This window comes from Anarrhichthys ocellatus, unplaced genomic scaffold (assembly GCF_004355925.1).
Source record: "Anarrhichthys ocellatus isolate YVR2014 unplaced genomic scaffold, GSC_Weel_1.0 scaffold17, whole genome shotgun sequence".
In the NCBI taxonomy this organism is placed as follows: domain Eukaryota; kingdom Metazoa; phylum Chordata; class Actinopteri; order Perciformes; family Anarhichadidae; genus Anarrhichthys; species Anarrhichthys ocellatus.
The window spans coordinates 6604064-6623626 of NW_022280047.1; the positions used below are offsets into that span (position 1 = coordinate 6604064).

At 39.5% G+C, this 19563-nt stretch overlaps 3 protein-coding genes across 4 annotated transcripts; 1 reads left to right on the forward strand and 2 right to left on the reverse strand.

Annotated features, from left to right (window-relative positions):
- Positions 1-4426: 4426 nt before the first annotated feature.
- On the reverse strand, positions 4427-9915 carry zcchc8 (zinc finger, CCHC domain containing 8). 2 transcript variants are annotated; one of them, XM_031856120.1, is made up of 15 exons: positions 9732-9915; positions 9526-9568; positions 9348-9419; positions 9003-9105; positions 8841-8918; positions 8606-8709; positions 8267-8332; positions 8094-8154; positions 7865-8001; positions 7603-7745; positions 7356-7471; positions 6860-6946; positions 5933-6053; positions 5162-5665; positions 4427-5122 (listed from the first exon to the last, which is right to left on the reverse strand). In XM_031856120.1, exons 1-15 carry the CDS (start codon positions 9904-9906, stop codon positions 4788-4790), a joined length of 2145 nt encoding a protein of 714 aa, XP_031711980.1. In that variant the 5' UTR covers positions 9907-9915; the 3' UTR covers positions 4427-4787. The 2 variants fall into 2 exon arrangements, with proteins under 2 accessions (XP_031711980.1, XP_031711978.1); XM_031856118.1 differs by having other exon boundaries at positions 4427-5665.
- A 335-nt stretch (positions 9916-10250) lies between these two features.
- LOC116388547 (uncharacterized) lies at positions 10251-12810 on the forward strand. Its single transcript, XM_031856531.1, has 4 exons — positions 10251-10502; positions 11274-11403; positions 11520-11653; positions 11761-12810. Exons 1-4 carry the CDS (start codon positions 10383-10385, stop codon positions 12490-12492), a joined length of 1116 nt encoding a protein of 371 aa, XP_031712391.1. The 5' UTR covers positions 10251-10382; the 3' UTR covers positions 12493-12810.
- Positions 12707-19558, reverse strand: rsrc2 (arginine/serine-rich coiled-coil 2). Its single transcript, XM_031856530.1, has 10 exons — positions 19454-19558; positions 17787-17919; positions 17409-17449; positions 15855-16018; positions 15432-15557; positions 15178-15294; positions 14454-14533; positions 14111-14370; positions 13860-13949; positions 12707-13750 (listed from the first exon to the last, which is right to left on the reverse strand). Exons 1-10 carry the CDS (start codon positions 19457-19459, stop codon positions 13565-13567), a joined length of 1203 nt encoding a protein of 400 aa, XP_031712390.1. The 5' UTR covers positions 19460-19558; the 3' UTR covers positions 12707-13564.
- Positions 19559-19563: the final 5 nt, after the last annotated feature.

Genomic DNA, 19563 nt, shown 5'->3' on the forward strand with positions numbered 1-19563 from the left:
TACCGATTGGTTCCCTCGGGTCAAGAGGAGGTCTGAGACGGAAAGCTTTTGAAAAGCTGAACACTGCTGAAAGCTGAATTGATCGTTTGACGATCCAAATCTAAAAGGGAAACATTAAAAAAATGTCACAACTTTGATGAATATCTATGAATGAGCCATAAGCCTGTGGAATAGGACTAGTGGGTCTAAAAACCAACTGCATTATGAAGCCGCAGTTGAACGTCACCCGGCTTTACTGCGACTAGTGTGAGCATTAACTGAGGCTGTTTCAGCTCTGTTTGGTGAACTGAAGCAGTCAGCTGAAAATGATCCACTTAGTCTGGAGAAGTTCCCACTACAGTAATGTTAATCTTTTGCCACCGACAGTTGCTTTAATCTGCAGCTAGGAAGAAAGCCAAATACCAATGTTTTTCAAAAGTTTAAAAGGGAATCAATATGATAATGTATTAAAAAGCAAAATTAAGAAAAAGATTAAACTTAAGCTTAACTAAACTACCTCCAAATTCCATGTAGTTTGGATGAATGTTTTGTGATGTAAATACACAAATAGAAACGGGTAGATGGTAGCCTCTAAAACAGAACTGAGCCTTCTTAAAAAGACAGCGTAGACATAATCGATTTCCATGGTGGTAATGACAGAAGTTCATGTGCTCAGAGACTGTTTAGGCAATGGATATGAACAGAATAGACACACTTTGTGAGGATTTTACTGGAAGCAATTACCAAAAGCATGTTGGAAAAAACTTCCTAAATGATAAAATAAAATCCATCTGCAGATGAGTATCTTCATAATACTTCAGCGAAGCATTTCTTGCTGACTACAGGAGTGCAAAACCACTTATGATACAGATGTTAGCTGATCTGCTTGCATGTTTTGTAATAACAGCAGAAAATCTGCATCCCTCAAGCCGCCCAAATGTTTGTTAACTGATGGGAGGGTGTCACCGATTACACAATTCAGTGGGTTTTCGTTCCACAAGGCTATTTCCATAGGTTAATATAAGTCATCGAGATCAAGATTTTTGAACCCAGTACAAACAGATTTCCTTGGAATGTTTTTATAGCATGTCCAGCTGTTGCTGATTGGTCTAAAGCTACAACCGTAGCTGCTTAGTACGCCTCTACGTCTTCAGAGGAGTGTATTCACAGATGTAACCCTCACTCCTACACTCTTGCTTTTGTCATCACGAGGCCAAATCGAGCTCTGGTTCTTCCTTTTTGAGGAAACATCTGCCGGGATGATTGTGTCGGACCCTGCTAGCACTGACAAAGGAAGGTGTAAAAAAAGCACGAGCAGGACATGAGCACAAAATAAGAAGCAGAAGCATTCTGCACCAGTGTTGTCTGGGAATACACTCACCTGTTTAAGTTAACAATCCTCACTGTCAACAGGTAAACATAAAACCTATTACAGCTTGTGTATATATACACACACACACCACTGCCCTGTCCTACGCAGATCCTGACACTTACAGTTGTGCCCTGGCATAACTGAAACAATAATCACATGGTTTAGTAGTCAAGGTTTCCAATGTTGACGTAATGTAAAATCCAGTATTTCCACAACCAATAGAGCCTCTTCAACTAAAACAGGGTGTTTGTACTATGATAAGTGAATGTAAAAATCATATAAATGGTGCATGCATGAAAAAAAGATAATATTTCTGTAAAGTTACCAATTTAGGTTGTTTTATCTGCCTCCCCACCAATGTTAGCATTCTCTCATATATCCGGAACTCCATATGGAGAAGTACAAAGACTAGTAGAAATACAGGAACTTCAAAATTTCTAGTGATATTGCCTTTGCAATTCCTAAGACTGCAACCCATCAAGCCCAAACAAGTTTAACTGCTTTGCCGAAGTCACACCTTTAAACCTTTAAACTCTCAAATGCAGACACTCTACTGTTGAACTTGCATGTTGCTGCACTGACACATTGCAGTGTACCTGTTAAGTAAGGTCTCCTGAGGTTATGGGCTTAACGTGCCTCGCCTTGAGACCTTCTTCAGTAACGTTAGCTAACGGAGTGAGAGCTGTCGATGAGGTGGCACATCTGGTAAGAGCCTGTTAAAACACACCACTGCAGCTAACTTACCTTACTAATTGAATCCACGTCTCTGGTGAGACAATATCCTATTTAAGGTGACTTATATCGGTAACAGCCACATGTTTAAACATCCGAATTCCCCAGTGACTGACCACTGTGGTAAACAGGGCGACTGAAGCGAATTCCACAGGTCCAAAAGTCTCCCTATGTGTCTCCAGTAGGTCACACTGCTGCTACAAGTTCAGAGTCAGCCTAACAAATTGTGACAGATTAGCGTAGGTCACCTGTAAAGATATGTTGTTGTTATAAGCAGTTCGGTGACTGTACTGTCACCTCTCTGGCTAAATCCCAGCCTGTGTTCACGATAATAATATATCCAACTAACGTTAGTTGCTAAGTAACGTTAGCAGTGAGGCCCGAACGGTGGTCGGGACCAAGAGAAGGTAGCTAGCTAGGTTAGCTAAACTAACACCTCAAGTAACGTCTACACTACCTGGACAACTTTAGCCTTGCGGTTAGTTTCCTGAACTACCTGCAGCAAAAAGACAAGCAAGTTTACGGAAATACACGACCTTGGCGTGAGCTAGCTAGGACTGACCTGATATGTTTCTGTACACAGCCTACGTCTTCTCAGGAGGAAATACACAGCTAGCAAGCTAAGTGGAGAACCACGACGAGTGACTGCTCGGATTTAGACGGATCAGGCTCAGCCCAGTGCACGAGCTGTCTGTCCAACGGCCGAGAGAGAAACGTCAACGGCCGGTGTCAATCAGAGATGAAATATTCAGCGAGATGAACACTCCCTCACTTCTGAGAGAGCAAAACTATCTCCTGACACACAAACTTTACTGTGACAATTAGGAAGTTAAAGGGAGTCACATAAAGCTAAAATGTGTTCATATTTAGCTTGTATTGTACATTTTTTTTGTTTGTTTGTTTTACTATTGGGCGGTTCAAATGTTGTAATATTGTCAAATAAACTGTTTTATTATTTAAGCATACAGCGTGCAGGAAGTAAATCCATTGGACCAAGTGAAAACAGGTTTAATTCATCTCAGACTCTTCACATTTATGATCATAATACCAGAATTTTAAGATTCAGAAAAAAATATCCGAGTCTAAATTCCAAGATAATAGTCCCGATTTTAACTTAAATTTCTGACTTTTCAATATGAAGAAAGAATATAAAAGTTGAGTTTAAACTTTGTCTGCGATTAATAGCTTTATCACAAAAGGTATGAGACTCAACCTTCTTATATAGAGGCTATGGTCTCAAACGTTTCTCTTTGTAAGGGGTGAAATAACTTTTAGTACATCCACACACATGGGCTTGTGTATGCATGCATATTTGCATTAGTATGTACTGTATGTAGGAGTATGAGTATTTAGTATGCAACTATGTGCAAGTCATTTACAAGTCTAAGTGCAAATACTGCGCATACAAGTTTTGGTGTGTACTGTATGTTCTAACATTTTGGAATATGAATTGAACAGTCATAGAGACACACAATTGACATAACATTCACGATGTTGCTAAATTATCTAAACTTTTAAACAGCATGCAATGTTTTTCTAAGAATAAAATATTTTCAATTGCATATGGGAAGTTATTAGTACTACAATTTTGCATGCTCCAAAATCAGTTATTTTTAAAATTCCTCCTGAAAGTATAAGAATATTGTTACCCTATTTTCTGCAAAAGAAAACCCACCAGTCAACCATTTTATTAGAAAAGCTCATCATGACTGACCAACACTCATTTGCATCTTGTTCCAACCCGGCTCCAAGGATGCAACATAGCTGGGAGACCAGACGAGTTTTAAGTAAATTAGTCAGTAATCAGTAATGTCGTGTGTGAAAATGTCTGGAACAAACTAAACTAAACAGCAGCCGTGTGAGCAAATAAATAAGGCTGTCAATGTTCAGGTGGAGACTTTAAATCTGGAACCACACCAGGCTCAGGTGTGGCTCATCAGCTGACGATCAACATCCTGAAAGACAGAAGAGAGCCAGCTAACAGGACACATACCCCTAGTGGAGGGGAGGGGTCGTAACAGTCTCTATTGCCTAACATATTTAAAGTTGTGCTGAAACTGTATTTGAACACTTTATGATGCCTTTTTGCTGCCAGATCAGTTTGAAAGGGGGGGAAAGAACTTTATTTCAGCTGTGATATGAATCTATTTGATGAATAAAGACAAAATGTAGACCAAGCGTAATGTAACGAGTCAATTTGTTCACTAAGCTCTAGTAAAGATGGCTAACAATCAACTATACACTGTTAGCTCACATACTGTGCCATCTGTGCTGTCAACATATAGCAAAAATAAATCAAATCCACATCGATCCACGGCTGCCAGACGAAATAATTCACAGAAGCAAGGGAAAGCATTTTTACTCAGAGAGCATTTTGAGTGAGACAAAAATAGAAAGCCATTTATACAGGTCACGAAATTACAAGTTTTACAATAAAATTAACAGCATGAGTAACAACTGCTTGAAGAACAAAAAAGAGACCAATTGATCAAAACCGACACACTTGCTGTTGCAGCATCCCTAAATGCCTATCCCTGGTGGTATGTTCACAGATAACATGTGTATATACAAAGCATAGACATTCAACTTGGTACAAAATGATAAACAGCTAAAATCACGCTTGATAGGATGGTCATGAAAATGAAAAAATAGGTTTTTGTTTAAAAAAAAATGTCCATGTGTCCAAACAAACACGGTACATATTTTATTTTTTCCTCGCCAAACTGCGAGGGGAACTTTTAAGCACGTCTCTGATCCTAAGATATGTTCCTGTGGCTTCAGCAACCTCAGTGAACTCTGGTGTATCTTCAAATGGAACAATGCCAGCTGCAAACCGGCTCCGATGAGGAACAGCGGTTATCCTCTCGTCATTAGAGAAATCATCAGGGCTCTGTGGGTTGTTTTCTTCGCATTTGACCGGACCAGGACTCAGAGGACTGACATATTGGGCTTTGACAGGACCAGAACTCCGAGGGCTGACATCTTGGGCTTTGACAAGACCAGGACTCTGAGGGCTGACATCTTGGGCTTTGACTGGACCAGGACTCTGAGGGCTGACATCTTGGGCTTTGACTGGACCAGGACTCTGAGGGCTGACATCTTCAACCCTCGGTTTCCTTTGATTTTTATTGCTGTGGCAGGTTTCTTCAGGCCTTGTTGTGTCCATCGCTTCTTCAACTACATCCGTTTGGGTGCAGGCAGAAGCAGGTGTGGACACACTTGGTGAACTGGGTACAGGTGTTCCCGCTGCAGGTGTCTCACAGTCGCTATTAGTGGAAGTGTCAGCATTTTCTAGAGCCGCCCAAATCAACCTCTGCTGCTCCTCTAGCTCCTCCAATGTCAATTCATCCTCCGTTTCGTCCACGGTGTCATCAACGATTATATATTTTGGCCCCCGCAGAGCTGGGGAGCCGTTAGTGGGTGTGGGAGGAGGTGTCCCTTTAGGGAGAGGTGGGGGAGTGGGTGTAGCAGGAGGAGTGCCCCGTGGTAAAGGAGGCGGTGAGCTGAAGCAAGGGGAGCCAGGGGGTAGTGGAGGTTGGAACTGGAAATCACCTCGGCCCTCACAGTACGGTGTTCCTGGGTCTGAGGAGTGACACCAAAAAATAGAAAGTGAGTGTTACGATGCATTATTCTGCATTTGAGCTACGAATAAAAACAGAGGAGCTGCTTTTTAAAACATGGCAACATTGTAAAAAGCAGTTTTTTTTTTTTTTAATCATGTCATAAAGCAACAGAGTGGATATCAAGATTAAGAAAATTACAGATTACGGCTTCAGCCTTTGTGATCAAGTAACTTGTGAAAGACAAATGATGAGCCTGCTGAAAAACGTAACTGAGACGAACAGTTACCTGATTCAACATCCATGTCCGAGCTCCTATCGGAGTTCCTATCAGGACTGGACCTCGTCTTCTTCCTTTGGTGTGGAGATGACTCAGATTCATGCCGTCTCTTGTTGCAGGAGGCACCAGGCTGTTGGCAAGGAAGAATGACACAAGTATTTAAAGGCTGTGCCCAAATGCTGAGTGATTACACATCCTCTCTTTATCAGTGCCAGTAAATTGATAAACAGTGTTAACTTAAAAAATCCAGAGGCTGGAATGACAGAGAGGACTGTGCACTGGGTTAGTATGAATGGCTGTCTAAGTGGGATTATGAAGAATGTGGAAAACATGACCCGTTGTATAGAGCCAAATGGCGGGCTGAGGCTGCATTCACACCAAATCAAATGTTGCAGCAAAATTGCCAGTTCTCCCATTAATTTAAATGTGGGTAGTGCGTTAAACCCGGTCAGTGGGGACCAGCAGCATGTGGCGAATAATTATTTTCTCTCTCAAATCCTCCAAGTTATCTGAAGACTTTACATTAGAAGTGCATTTTTTGGCATAGTTCGTTTATAATTTTTAGTGTTTGTAATCTGTCCTATAGGTACATCCATTCTATGTCCTCTGATTTTTGTTGGATGAAAAGGACACAAACACTGAAACTTCTGTGAATTTATTATTTGATCACCTTATGAAAATGTAATGCATCTGCCTATACTCTACTCTCATGTTCAAGTACCAAGATTGAGGGTATTAATAATCCTTCAACAATTCTAATGCGACAGTATAGTAACTTCAGTGGTATCATGGAGAATGAGAACAGGTCTGACAAATAGTACCAATGGTGTTTGGACATGTAATATCCAGAAAGTATGGTTGGAGTGATGCAGGACTGTCAGATAGAAGCAGGTGTGAGGAAAAACCCAATCACTTCAGGGACTTTAAGATAATTACCTTTGGGAAGTTTTTGGACAGGTAGGCGGCATAGTTTTGCTTGAAGTGGTTGGTCTGCATTGGAATTGACCCGTACTGCATGAAGTCCTGGTCGTCAGAAAAATAGAAAAAAAACTATGAGATCTGCAACTGTTGTAAAGATGCTCTGGCAATAAAAAGGATGACTCAAACAGTGTGCAGCCATTAGGATGCTGTTTCCTTATGATAGACAAAATACAATCATAAACCTTAAAGTTACTCCATGTACTGTATTTGAATAAATCAATTATCTCAATAATTAGAAATAATAGAAAATTGTAATTATACTATGAAGTATTTTAGCACAAATATCACAGTTTATTGCATTGATTTCCATTTTCCTCCATCTGATTTTAGAAAAACTGAAGAAATAAATAAAACAAATATGAATATAACTGAAATGTGAATATAATTCAGATACCTGAACTCGCATATAACTGGTGATATATTCAAGAAAGGTTTATATTGTAGGACTTACATCTTTCATTTGTTGTGATGCAGGTACATTGAAGCCTGGGAATTCAACCAGCTTGGAAACGTCATAGGAGATGTTTTGTGAATTGGTATTGTCTGTTAAACTAGCATCAATTGGAACTAGAAAACAGAAAAAAAAACAAAAAACAGGATTTCAGCCCAACCGTGGTACGCGTCAATAACATTATGTTTTGCAGTAGTTTACTCAACAGAAAATCAGTGCGACCACACAAGTTTCATTTCGAACATACCATGTCCATCATACATGGTTAAGCCAGAGTTTTCCATCTCTGCCTCTTTAAGCCAACCTGGAGGGTAGCCTAGCTGCCTCATGCGATAAATCAGAGGAGGGAGGGTGTTGCCATCAAGTCCCAGGGCTGTCAACAGCTCCTCACTGTTCATAACACAATGTAAAACATTACTTGATCAAGATTTATTTTTACTTGGTACAACAGATATTGAATGTGATTAAATGATGTTTGTGTCTGTTGTTTACAACCATAACAATCCTACCTCATGACTCCCGGCTTGTATTTAGCAAACCGCTCCTCCACTTCATCAGCATGGTACCGCTGGTTACTCTGCATGGTCTGGTTGCTGCCCTGATTAAACTCCTTTCTTCGCTCATTTATTACAGTCATGTCTTTGGGCTAGGAAGGTAAACATGTATCAATGTAGTAAATCAAGACCCTTCTTATATTTAACTTAAGCTCATTCCATAATAATGTTTACTTGTTCTTACCTTGGGACAGTCTCTCAGCTGATGACCACTCAAACCACAGTTGAAACACATTGATCTGGGTCTAAAATGAACAGATCAGTGATTGTCTCATTATGCAGATATATGCCACAAACAAACCAAGTCATAAACCGAAGATGGAAACTGAATAAAGCTTCATTAATAACCTGACATACCTTTTGTCTTTCATCTCTATTTCCTGTCCATCTGTGCCAATGACTTGGTTGAAAACCTGGTGATAGCTTTGCAACAATTCAGGAAATTGTATTATGTTTGTGCAAAACAAAGCAACAAACTCTGTATCTTGTCTATTTCAACACAAATGCCACTTATATGCTGGATATTTTATAATAAATTGCCATATTTCAAATCAGGACATATTTATTTTAAAAAGGAAAATTATTATCCCAATTCAAAATACTTCTCAAATGTGCAACACATGTTCACATCAGACGAACTGGTAGACAAGACTGCCGATTTTTGATGATGTGTCAATTTATCCATTTTAAAGATACGTTGGAATGTCCCAACCATCTGTCAGCTGGGGGTTTTCATTCACCAGAGGCTGTCCAAGTTTATCAACACTGAATGTAGTGAAGTATAGGACACTTCCAACCACCTAAGGCAGGAAGATAAGAAAATAATTAATGACAGTAACATTACATGTAGACTATTTGAAAACATTTTCTTTTCCATGTGGCAAGAGATTGTGGAACATGCAAGTCACTGAAAATAAAAGTAAATCCTCACTTTAAATGCTTCAGTTGTTGTTCTGACATTACTGGAAGAGGACTTCTGCAGATCTTCATCCATATCAAAAGCTGAATTCTTCATACGGGATAAAACATTATTTTTTTAGCAAATTAATAACTATTATCATCAATCACAATAAGATATATTATGGGCAGACACCTGAGGTTTCATTTGAAAGGTGGAGTTTCTCTTTTCATTGCTAGGTTTCTGGTGCTTCAAAATCACACTGCAGACGCAATCTTCAATTTCTTGACGACACAACCTAAAGGGAGACATTAATTGTAGTTTTTTGTTATCAATTTAGAGATAAAGCGCACATACACGGCAAGGTAAATAATATGCTACACTTTCATCGTATTAGCCGTTATGTAAATACTATAACAAGGGCTGGCAAAATGTTTTACTCCTAACACGGTTAAAACATTTTCAACATCAACTTAGACAGCCGTGACTAATCGTACTGTGCAAAGCACGAGTGAGCAAAACATGTATTTGACTCCTTACTTTGAAATAATGTTGTTGATATAAAAGATTTGAAGAGCTGGCCCGTCCATGTTGACATCTTCCATTGCGATGCTGTTATAAAGTCAGAGAAAAAAGTGTCGCTTGTTAACGTCACCAAGTGATCAGTTTCGATTCATTCGTGTGCGCATTACTTTGTGTCAGCTAACAGTAACGTTACCTTGGTCGTGTCAGAATGTTCAGTTTTCTTCTCAAATCTTTATGTAATCTACGAGTTAAGGTAATACACAGAATACATACACAAGAACCATTAGCATACATGTCGAGGTTGTGCGTTTTCTGTTTTGGTCGCAGGTGCTAGTTGACGTAAGCTAACGCTACATCAACAGTGCTAGCACACACTTAGCGCAACTGACTCAAGGATATTCTCTTCAGTGAGCCTCTGAATGGAGTCATCACACTCCTCCAGTCTGCCCTGGAGCTGGCTCGTCTCCTCCTGGTCTTCCTCATCGCTTGTGAAGCGAATATGCTTCGGGCCGGGCGGTGCGGAGTCATCGAGCTGCTCAAAGAGCTCACTATCCCCGAAATCCACTTCAGCCATTTTTACCCAGCTTTGTGATACAGGAAAGGAGTTCAGAGGTGAAAGCAACTATTCTTCGTCTTCATTGGTCCTCCTTATGTCACGTGTTAGGTACACATATACAAGGGATTTTCTTTGCCCACAACGTTGAATTACAGGTTGAGATCTCAGATTACAAAAAATTAAACAAGCGACAGGACAAAACGCCCAATCTTTTATGAAATATGTGTAGCTAAATCTATAAATTGCAAATGCACCACGACAACACAGTTCATAGAGGAGCCACGTTTTTTCACAGCGGCTTGCTTTGTCCTTAAAACATCGCTGAGGGGTAAAAATTCCCCCATTACATTTTTGATTGTTGAGTCAGTTTTTTGTTTTTTTTGCAGCCGTTTGATTTATTTACTGTCGTTTAAAGTATTCTTGTGAAAGATTCGGATTACTACTGAACAATTTAACAATTGTGACCGAGTAAGAAGGTTCATTTGCATCCAGCAATGTCAAATTGCCCAACTATCCACTTAACTTTACCGCAGTGGGACGGGGGTTCACGGAGGATCCGCTATATTTACATGGTGAACCTGACCTCGTTCAGTCTGGCAGAGTGTTCTAACGAGGTGAGTGAGGCTCAAAGATATTCTATCAACGACAATGGTAGATGTGTTTCTGTAATGATATTTCCCATAGCCCCTGGTGTCAGATGATGATGACCGCTATAGCACCCTCTAGCAGCTAAAAGGTGCTATAGCGGTCATGGTCATCTTTTAGTAATCTGTTAATAATCCGTAGTGAAGCGAGCGTGACATCACGTGACAATCACAAATAGTTAAAACTGATAAAAACACAATTTACATTTTCTAAGGATTAAACAAAGAAGGGCAACTCGCTTTTAAAAACAGGGGGTCTTAAAAATCTACATTCGAGTAAATATTTTGCAGCCTAATCAAATAGTTTACAGGATATTCAACCTTTGTTTCTTTATAATGTATGCGATACTTGACTTTGTTTCTTTACAGGGCTTGCACAAAGGCAATACAGTAGTTCATAGATATGAGATATGACTTTACAGATCATTAGTTATCTGGGGGGGGGGGGGGGGGGGCACAGGACTGGCTCATTTTAAAGAAGCCTGATATCAGTCAAATCCATCATTAACTTGTGTATTGTGCGTTTCGTCTCTTTTATGGCAAATTACTTACACCCAAAATGAGTAGGGGGCGGAGAGAGTCTGTAACCATAACTGTATAAACTGTATAAATGCGTGATTTAAGAGTCGCTGGATTATTTACACAATATTCTAGGCCCTATATACAAATATATCAATATTTAAAAAATGTAATATCAGTACCAGTATATCACAGCATGTATCATCTCTGTATCTTTTTCAGAGTCCAGTGGTTCCTCTTTATTTAGGAGCTGATGTCTTCTCCAACACGGATATCCGCACAGAGAACCATCCCAGATACCACGCAAAGTTTGCCAAGAAAGGATTCGCAACAAAAATAAATTTTTCCTCAGGTAAAAATACACAAGAGAAGACAGTACCACAAGCCTTAACAATGATTTCACTTACACCACACACACACACACACACACACACACACACTAAAAGTTGACAAAGTTTCCTGTTGCAGCATTCAGGTTCCATGGGTTGAAGGTACATACTGCAAATAACAGCCTCTGGTTCTACAGCGTTCAAGGACTTTTCCGAGTAGCCTTTGAGATGTACAGTAAGCAAGAGCAGCTCGCTGTGTTAGAGAACTTCCAGGTGCAGTACAGTTAACATTATGCACGTCTTTATGTTAGACATTTACTTTTTTTAAATACACCCCAATATATCTTTTGTTTTGATGTTTTACTGTCTTTCCTTTGCAGGATGTTTGGAAATCGCAGATAAATGAAAGCCCCCTGAAAATGAGTTACAGCCTCAATGTGCAGCTTGAAATGCCACAACCTAAGCATCGCCATGTTGGCATGGAGTCAGTGGATGTGCATTGCAGTGACACAGGCGATACATCAGCAGACCACGACTATTGTTCTATTCCCAAGCAGAGATTGCAGGCTGAGCAAAGCCAACACATTATATCCACAGCGAGACAGAAATTGCACCGCTTGGATGACAAACTCTCTGCTGAGACTCAAAGCAACACAGAACAGCTGGAGACCATCTTGATGCTTTTGGAGAACATTGATCAGTACATAAATGGGAATGTAGAAGAAAAGGATGTAACAGAAACTGTGTTAGCCCTGCTGAAGGCCAAAGACTGGGGCTGTGCGTATTCAAGTTCCTTGCTTTGTGGTATAGGACGATGGCTAGGGCAACAGTTTCATGCAGCCAACTGCGGCATCAGCCAGAAAGTGGAGGGCTTTAAAGTACAGCATATTGAACGAATTAGTGACTTGCCTCCTGCAGAAGAGCTAGCCACAGAGCTTTTCCCAGAAGCCATGCAAACACTGCTGCTTCATTGGATGGGCCTAAGTGATGAGTCCACTGTGGAGAAGAGACACAGCGAGTACCCAATCCTGCTCCTTATCCTCGAGTTTGCCAACCACAACCTGATCACTGGTGTGGCTCATGTGCTGTACTCCAGCCTCATATGTAAATAGGAGTGGGTTTCCAATTAGGTGTCGACACAAAGACCTGAAATTGATCAATTTCCAGTATAATAAAAAATGTTTGTATGTGAAGTTGTCTTTTCTTGCTTTGGACTGCATTTCTATCAACTTCGTTAAAAACTATGGCTAGGTGACAAGTCGAGATTGTTTGACTTTCGGTGAAATCATATTGCCGTAACATAATTTGATGTTGCTTTTAGCAAAATTATTAATTGCAAGCAGATTGTTTGACAAGTGACACTTTGTTCAGAGGAGTTATTTTTTTTGATATCATGCGCAGTTCGTAAACACGGTTCATATAACTTGACATCAATTTTATTCCACATGATTTTGCCTTAGTTATATTGCTTTATGAATGGAATTTGGACATTCATTTTTAAATGTAATATTAATTTATTATAATTGTATCATTCACACCCAGCCCTGGTAACATTAAAGCTCATTTGACCAGAAATGCAATAAACATATCACAAATACAAATAATGGGAGGTGATGTATGAAAAATCTTATTCCAACACAAAACTAATTTATTTCAAGAACATTTGAATTATGCGATTTCTCTTGTCAAGCACAACTTTATCCACGACAATCCAGAAGACAAAATGTATTATAACCCACAGTTTTGTTTTTTTCCAAGTCAGGTGAAATGAATCTGTGGAATTTTGATAATGCAAAATTGACTTCCGATGGCTTTCGCTATATGAATATAAACCGTGTGCACTTGAACCGCATTATATTCAGTTTATGTTGAAACAATCACATATCAATATATATATATCGGGTTTTTAAAAAAAGCTAACACATTATTCAAACAAATATCTAATTTTAACCAGTATCAACAAGTCAAACCGATGCGTCCTTTTGAAAAGATTACAGTAGAGATTCATAAACACTGAGACAAACTCAGCATCTGGCTATTTACATTATAATGTTCCAATATGTGAGATGTTTGTCTATAAATAAATTACAGATTCAGAGCAACATCCGTGCAAGCTTGAGGGCTAGCAATGAATCGGTGGTCCTATATGATCAGATGAGTGGCAAAGATGGCCAATGTTTGGCACTAGATGGAATCCATTCCACGTGAGAACGAGGAGGTGAAACCGAGGCCCATCCCCCTCTGGGTGTGTGTCTGAGACCGAGCCATCTCATACTGAACGTCAAGGTTCCTAAACATCTCCTCCTGCTTTTGAAGAGTCTTCAAGCCCTCCTCATTAAGTGGTTTGGCAACTTCAACTTCATCCTCTCCCTGTAAAGAAAACAAATTAAATTAACTCCAAGGCGTTTAGATTACAAAGGTTTAAGTGGTTGGCAGTATCAAGTACCCATCGGTTAAATAAAATTACAATTATACTTGCCTTAATACCCATTAGTTTGCGGAATTTAACATTTTGGTTCTTGTTTCCAAAGTTCAGCTTCTCCCACAACTCAGCTGTCTGCGACTTGTCCTTAAAAATGGAAATAAGCATCATGTAATAATAAATCTAGACAAATAAAAAAATATGTTTTTAAACAAAGTGAGAAGGAAACACTGGGCATGCATAAAACTGCTAGATAAATAAGAAATAACGGTATATAATAATAATAATAATAATAATAATAATCTTACCCCCTCCTTCTTTCCCTGCCAAAGCATTTTCCTCTTTTTCTCCTGCTCTGCGAACTTCATGGGGTTTACAGCGGACGGGTTATAGTAGCTGGGTACAGCGATACCCGTCTCTGCCAGTGTTTTTGCTTGAAGGGCTGCCATCTGCGCTGCCATGGCTATCTGAGGCGTGACCTGGGTCCCAGAGGCCAGGAGGGCCGCCACATTTAGGGCAGGGCTTGAGGTGGCCACTGCAGCTGCGACTGCTGCGATAGGGGCAGTCACTGGAAACAAAACACACAGACCGGAATGGTAAGTAACTGAATCTGGACTCGAATGATCAAGGTTTTACATAAGCCCTTCTCACCTGCAACAATCTCCTCCTGTTGCTGTTTCTCCAACAGTTCCTTCTCCTTCTGCTCTTGTAGTTTCTTCGCTCTCTCCAGCCTGGAAAAAGAGAAGATGACGTTACTCATTTGGTTTAAAAGCCCATTGTTCCCACTGTTATTTACCTAAAAGTGATAATATTACGTGTGAGCATAAAAATCATAGCTCCACATGTTGGAGACATCAGCCAGACTTTTTATTTGTCCTTTTTTTGAGCATTTTTGCTTTTATGTAACAGGGGACAGTAGAGATTTGAAAGGAAATGAAGGTAGAGAAAGGAGGGGTTACATGCAACAAAGGTCCCCGGCCAGACTCTAAATGTGGACATTAAAATGACATCATCAGTGCCTGAAGAGACCCAGACCACCAGTACACCCCACCTTTGTTTTCCTACCAACGTGGTTTAATGAACAACAATGCGCTCTGGCAAGTGCAACTTGGATGAGAAGTCAGATTACTGGTTCCGTTAATGCTACCTAATCTGTGCTTTGCCTGCTAGCTTTATCATATCCTTAAACTGTCAGGCATTAGTAGGGCAGTAAAGGTTTTCAGTGTCTGTATGATTAATTCATTCTTTTTTTTAAGCTTTGTAGCTGCTATTACACAGATGCAAGAAACACCTCTACCATTTCTTGGATTTGGCCAGAGCAGAACGACCAACCATCTATATTATATTGTAAATGCCCTATAAACTGTTGCCTTGCCTTCTGGCCAGGGCCTCTTGTGCATCCATAGCTGCGTTTCGGCCCCGGAAGGCAGGTGGATTAACAGACCTGCTTCGACTCTTTCTGCGCACTCTCTCACTCCTTTTCTTTCGCTCCCTGATGGAACAACCAAAAAAAATGAAATAAAATCAATGAACATACTGTTAATAACAAGTAGAATGATATGCATGTAGGACAAGAGTTCAAAAATACTTAGTCCCCACAAGATATACTGATAATTAGTTTAAGCTCACCTGCTCTTACTGCGACTTTTGCTACGATGACGGTGTTTGGTCCTTGAACCCGAGCGAGACCTAGCTTTCTTCTTCTTGTCCCGGCTGCGCGATCGCCGCTTGTCCTTACTTTTGCTGTGAGGCCGTCTGAAAGCAATAAGAGCCATCAACTCAAATCAAGAGAAAAGACAGGCATGACTCATAGCGCTGCCATACATGTATCCTTGATTACTGTTTAGAACAGATGATCTACTGTGTATCAAAAATGTTGAGCGGTATTTAACGAGACCAGGACTTCTACAACAGAAATTATGAGAATTTCTGGGCTTTCAATAATCCCGAAGATGAATCCAGAAACTATAACATACCAATGAATTTCCTTCTTATTAAACGAGTTAAATCCGCTGAACATATGTCTTTATGCAGTTTATTGACCAGACTAACCTCTCTCGGGAGTGTGATCTGGACAAGCTCCGGTCCTTTGAGGGTCTCCTGTCTTTGCGCCTGGATCGCTCCTCTCCATTCTCTGCTGAAAGTCTCTCTGGCTCTTGCCGCTCGTCTGTTTTTCTGTGTGATTTTGATGGCTTCTCAGAGTCCCTCTTTCGTGCCTGTTTTAAGAAGAAGTTGTCTCTTTCAGGAAAATAGTGCAACAAAAAGAGTTAGTACCATGGCTTATGGCAGACGGTATGTAATAAATTTTGACAAGTTGTCAAAAAACCTTGTCATTTAAAATCCACTTTCATACAAATTCTGCGAGCATGATTGAAATTGTGGGCGTGTCTATAATAAGGACTAATTTGAATACACTAATTTCAATGGAATTGAAAACTCTGTTCAGACTGCACCGTGGCCCGTAACATAAAAATAAAATCTTTCTCCACCTTCTATCGTCTGTAAATGTAGCACTGGAAGCACATCAGCATACTTGACGTTGATGTACCTGCATGACTCTTGCACTTTTTGTACCCACAATGCACTTATTGTCACTATGGATGTAAATGTAAGATAATAATGTAATCAAACTAAAATGTTTGGACCGTCTTACATCTTGTAATAGTGTGCATGCAAACCCTACGATCGGATTCTCTGGAGAAAAAATATATTAAATCACTGAAAGGCGAAAGTAGGGATGGGCATCCGACTTACTTCTTACAGCTTCTTTACTTACGGCATCCAAATCATACAAAACAGGAAAAAACACTTCCTAAATAAAAAAATGATGCATTTCTACAATGCCTTTTTTTGCCGGAATTGATGTCCTATGCACCATTTTATGTCAAATTCTCTTCATAACAGAGTCGCACCAACTGTATCTCATGTGAACATAGTTTGGAACGGGTCTTCATTAGTATGATGTGGCATATCACTAAGGAGGGAGGCAGAAGTTGTTACTCTTTTTCCAGACAAATTAGTCTGACATAATTACACAGAAATGGAATAAACGCCATTTGGATAAATGAAAGGAATAGTTTGTTTAATTATGCCCATCCCTAGCTGAAAGAGATGCAAGAGTTAATTCAATTTGTTCTACAAATAGTGTGAGACAAATAGGAGTTTGAATGGCAGATAGTTACCTGTCCCAGTAGTAGACATATTATTTTGCTATGTCAGCAGGGTCTTCTGTTCAGTCTCTTCGTGCATTAGCACGCTGAGTATGATTTATTATAGAAATGTTATCATGTGATCTACACACAGTATTTAACAAAAATAAATAAAAATCTACTCTTCACCATTTAATATGGTGACAAACAATGATAGATATCCAAGGATAAAAACATCCTTTGAGACATGTCAACATGGGGAAGGTAAAAAAAGGACCCTTTCCATGTGAGTGAGCCCATCTCAATCTATTTATTTTGTTCTTAATTTGGTTACTGTAACAAATGAAACCTTATAAAACATACTCACCTCAACCTAAAATTAACGAGGAATACAACTTAAGCGTTCAAAATAACATCAAAATGCGTTTCTAGTCATAGAAATAAATTCATCAATTACCTCTTTACTCCTGCTGCGACTCCGTCTGTATTTTCTGTCACCTGGAAACAGCAGAGAGCAGAGCGCTGACAAATAACCATTTACTTTTTCAGCAGACTTGTAAAACAAAACGAGGTTGAGAAGAGCACATTTGGACAAACGCAAAGTAAAGCTACTGCACATAGTACTTTATGCAGTTAGTAGACAAGATTATGCAGTAGTTCCCTTTGGGGAATTGACCCTTTCTATTTTTGTTGCTGCTAATTCCGTGGTCAGCTTTTTACTTCCGACAAATTCTACAGATGGATCTCATGAGTATACTGAGAACACATTTCATACCATGGCCCAATTTATTCTGGCATTTTCAGCACTGCCTGGGTACCGTTACTGAATACTAACGTTTTCGGTCTCTGGAGCGCGACCGTGACTGTGAATGGTGGTGTTTGGAGCTCCTGGGAGATCTGGATGACTTTTTTCTGTGATGAACTGGGGAGCCTGTTCTGGTCATGTCGACCGAGTCACTGTCGCTTCCCTGGAAGAAATGGAAACATGGTAAATACATTCAGCATCATGTTGTTAAAACCACCAAAAACAATTGCCACCATGATATGCAACCAAGGGCTGAAATGCTATAGTTAGCAAAAAACATCTGATTTTAGCATGTCAACGGATTATTTTAGCACCCTATGTCTACCGGTTGATGAATAAAATGATGATGGGATAAGTAAGCAAGCTGTTGGCAACCTAATGTTAGCAAGCTAACTGTAGCTCAGGCACTTGCAAACATGATAGATTGCTTAGCAGTCTGATTTATTCACATTCCACAAGTAACATACCATCAAAATGATTTAGCTTAACTTACAGGAGTATCGTTAGCATAAAACTGATATCTTATTGCCTGCCTGAATCCACTTTTGTCTACTTAAAGGCCCAGTTTTTTGGTTTGGCAGCTTATCAAAACTAAGTTCAACAAATTGTTGTTGGGAAAATGGACAAGATTAAGGGCATAATATTTTGGATTAAAAAATATATATAAATAGCAGTATTTGTATCAACTCGCTGTCAGAGAGAAGAGAGAGCAGAAAGTGCAGCTAGTACTAATATGTATGTGTCAATACTGTGGAAAATTGAAAACCGTTACAAATATTCAGTATCGGTATATATCAATACTTTGATATTTTAAAAAAAAGCTATTGTATACACTTCCAAAGGTTGACATTAGCCCATTAGAAAACCTTGAAACACAACTACATTTACAACAACAGCAGTGTATGAGATAACTTTAAACCAAAACAAATTGTGTTGCACAGGGCCATATAGGACATGTGTTTTAATGTCCCTGTATAAATTATTGTATAATCCTCGTATCATTTTGCTCCTTCTTACAATTGCAAATGAAACACACTCACAATGACAATTGTGATAGTTAACATGTCAAATACACACCAATTTCAAAGGTTTTCGTAAGAATGGGTTCACGTGCAAATATTCCATCTTATTAAGCACACTTTACCCATGGTGTACATGTAACATCCTTGATTAATGGTACTTGTTTAACTTCAATCAAAAGATGCCCAGTCAGATGGGAATAATATAATTTAGTAAGGTTAAAGTTACCATACATACAAATATAAACAGCGCTTTCAAATGTGCCATCGACCGTTACCTTGGTCAACTAAATAAATAACAACGCTAGCGATATATTATGCTAAAAAGCTGCTAGCTAACGTTACTGGTGATGTAATGAGACCCTTTTCTTGGCTTAATCAAAATACGACATCCACTTGATTTGAGTGTCATGGCATTGCTCTTTCGGTACATTCAAACAAAAACAAGCCAGTTAGCCAACATGCTAGCTATCTGCATGAGCTAAATCCCACTACGTTCGCAATTCATGCATCAGTCAGAGAGCAGATTTAGCGTTAGCTGGGTCGCTAAGCTAACTAACGCTACCCGCCATCTTAAAGAAAAAGTATTTCTAGATATAATCGTAAACCTATACCAACGTTACTTAGATCTTTCTGCATTTATGTGGGTCTTGATTACTGTTATGTAATGGTACTTACCGACATAATCCTGGAGCGCACTGTGAGTTATATGTAACACTGTTTTGTTGACCGTGCATACGAACACGGAGAGATACTTAGCTGCTATGCTGCCGTTGTCTTGCTCTGGC

Coding starts and splice junctions, on each gene's coding strand:
- LOC116388547 (XM_031856531.1), top strand. CDS start 10,383: ATGTCAAATTGCCCAACTATCCACTTAACTTTACCGCAGTGGGACGGG. Junction 11,404..11,519: donor AAAAATAAATTTTTCCTCAG/GTAAAAATACAC, acceptor TTCCTGTTGCAG/CATTCAGGTTCCATGGGTTG. Junction 11,654..11,760: donor CTGTGTTAGAGAACTTCCAG/GTGCAGTACAGT, acceptor TTTCCTTTGCAG/GATGTTTGGAAATCGCAGAT.
- rsrc2 (XM_031856530.1), bottom strand. Junction 15,558..15,854: donor AGATCACACTCCCGAGAGAG/GTTAGTCTGGTC, acceptor TATTGCTTTCAG/ACGGCCTCACAGCAAAAGTA. Junction 14,371..14,453: donor ACAGGAGGAGATTGTTGCAG/GTGAGAAGGGCT, acceptor TTTTGTTTCCAG/TGACTGCCCCTATCGCAGCA.
- zcchc8 (XM_031856118.1), bottom strand. CDS start 9,906: ATGGCTGAAGTGGATTTCGGGGATAGTGAGCTCTTTGAGCAGCTCGAT. Junction 9,420..9,525: donor AACATTCTGACACGACCAAG/GTAACGTTACTG, acceptor ACTTTATAACAG/CATCGCAATGGAAGATGTCA. Junction 6,947..7,355: donor CATCACAACAAATGAAAGAT/GTAAGTCCTACA, acceptor TCTGACGACCAG/GACTTCATGCAGTACGGGTC.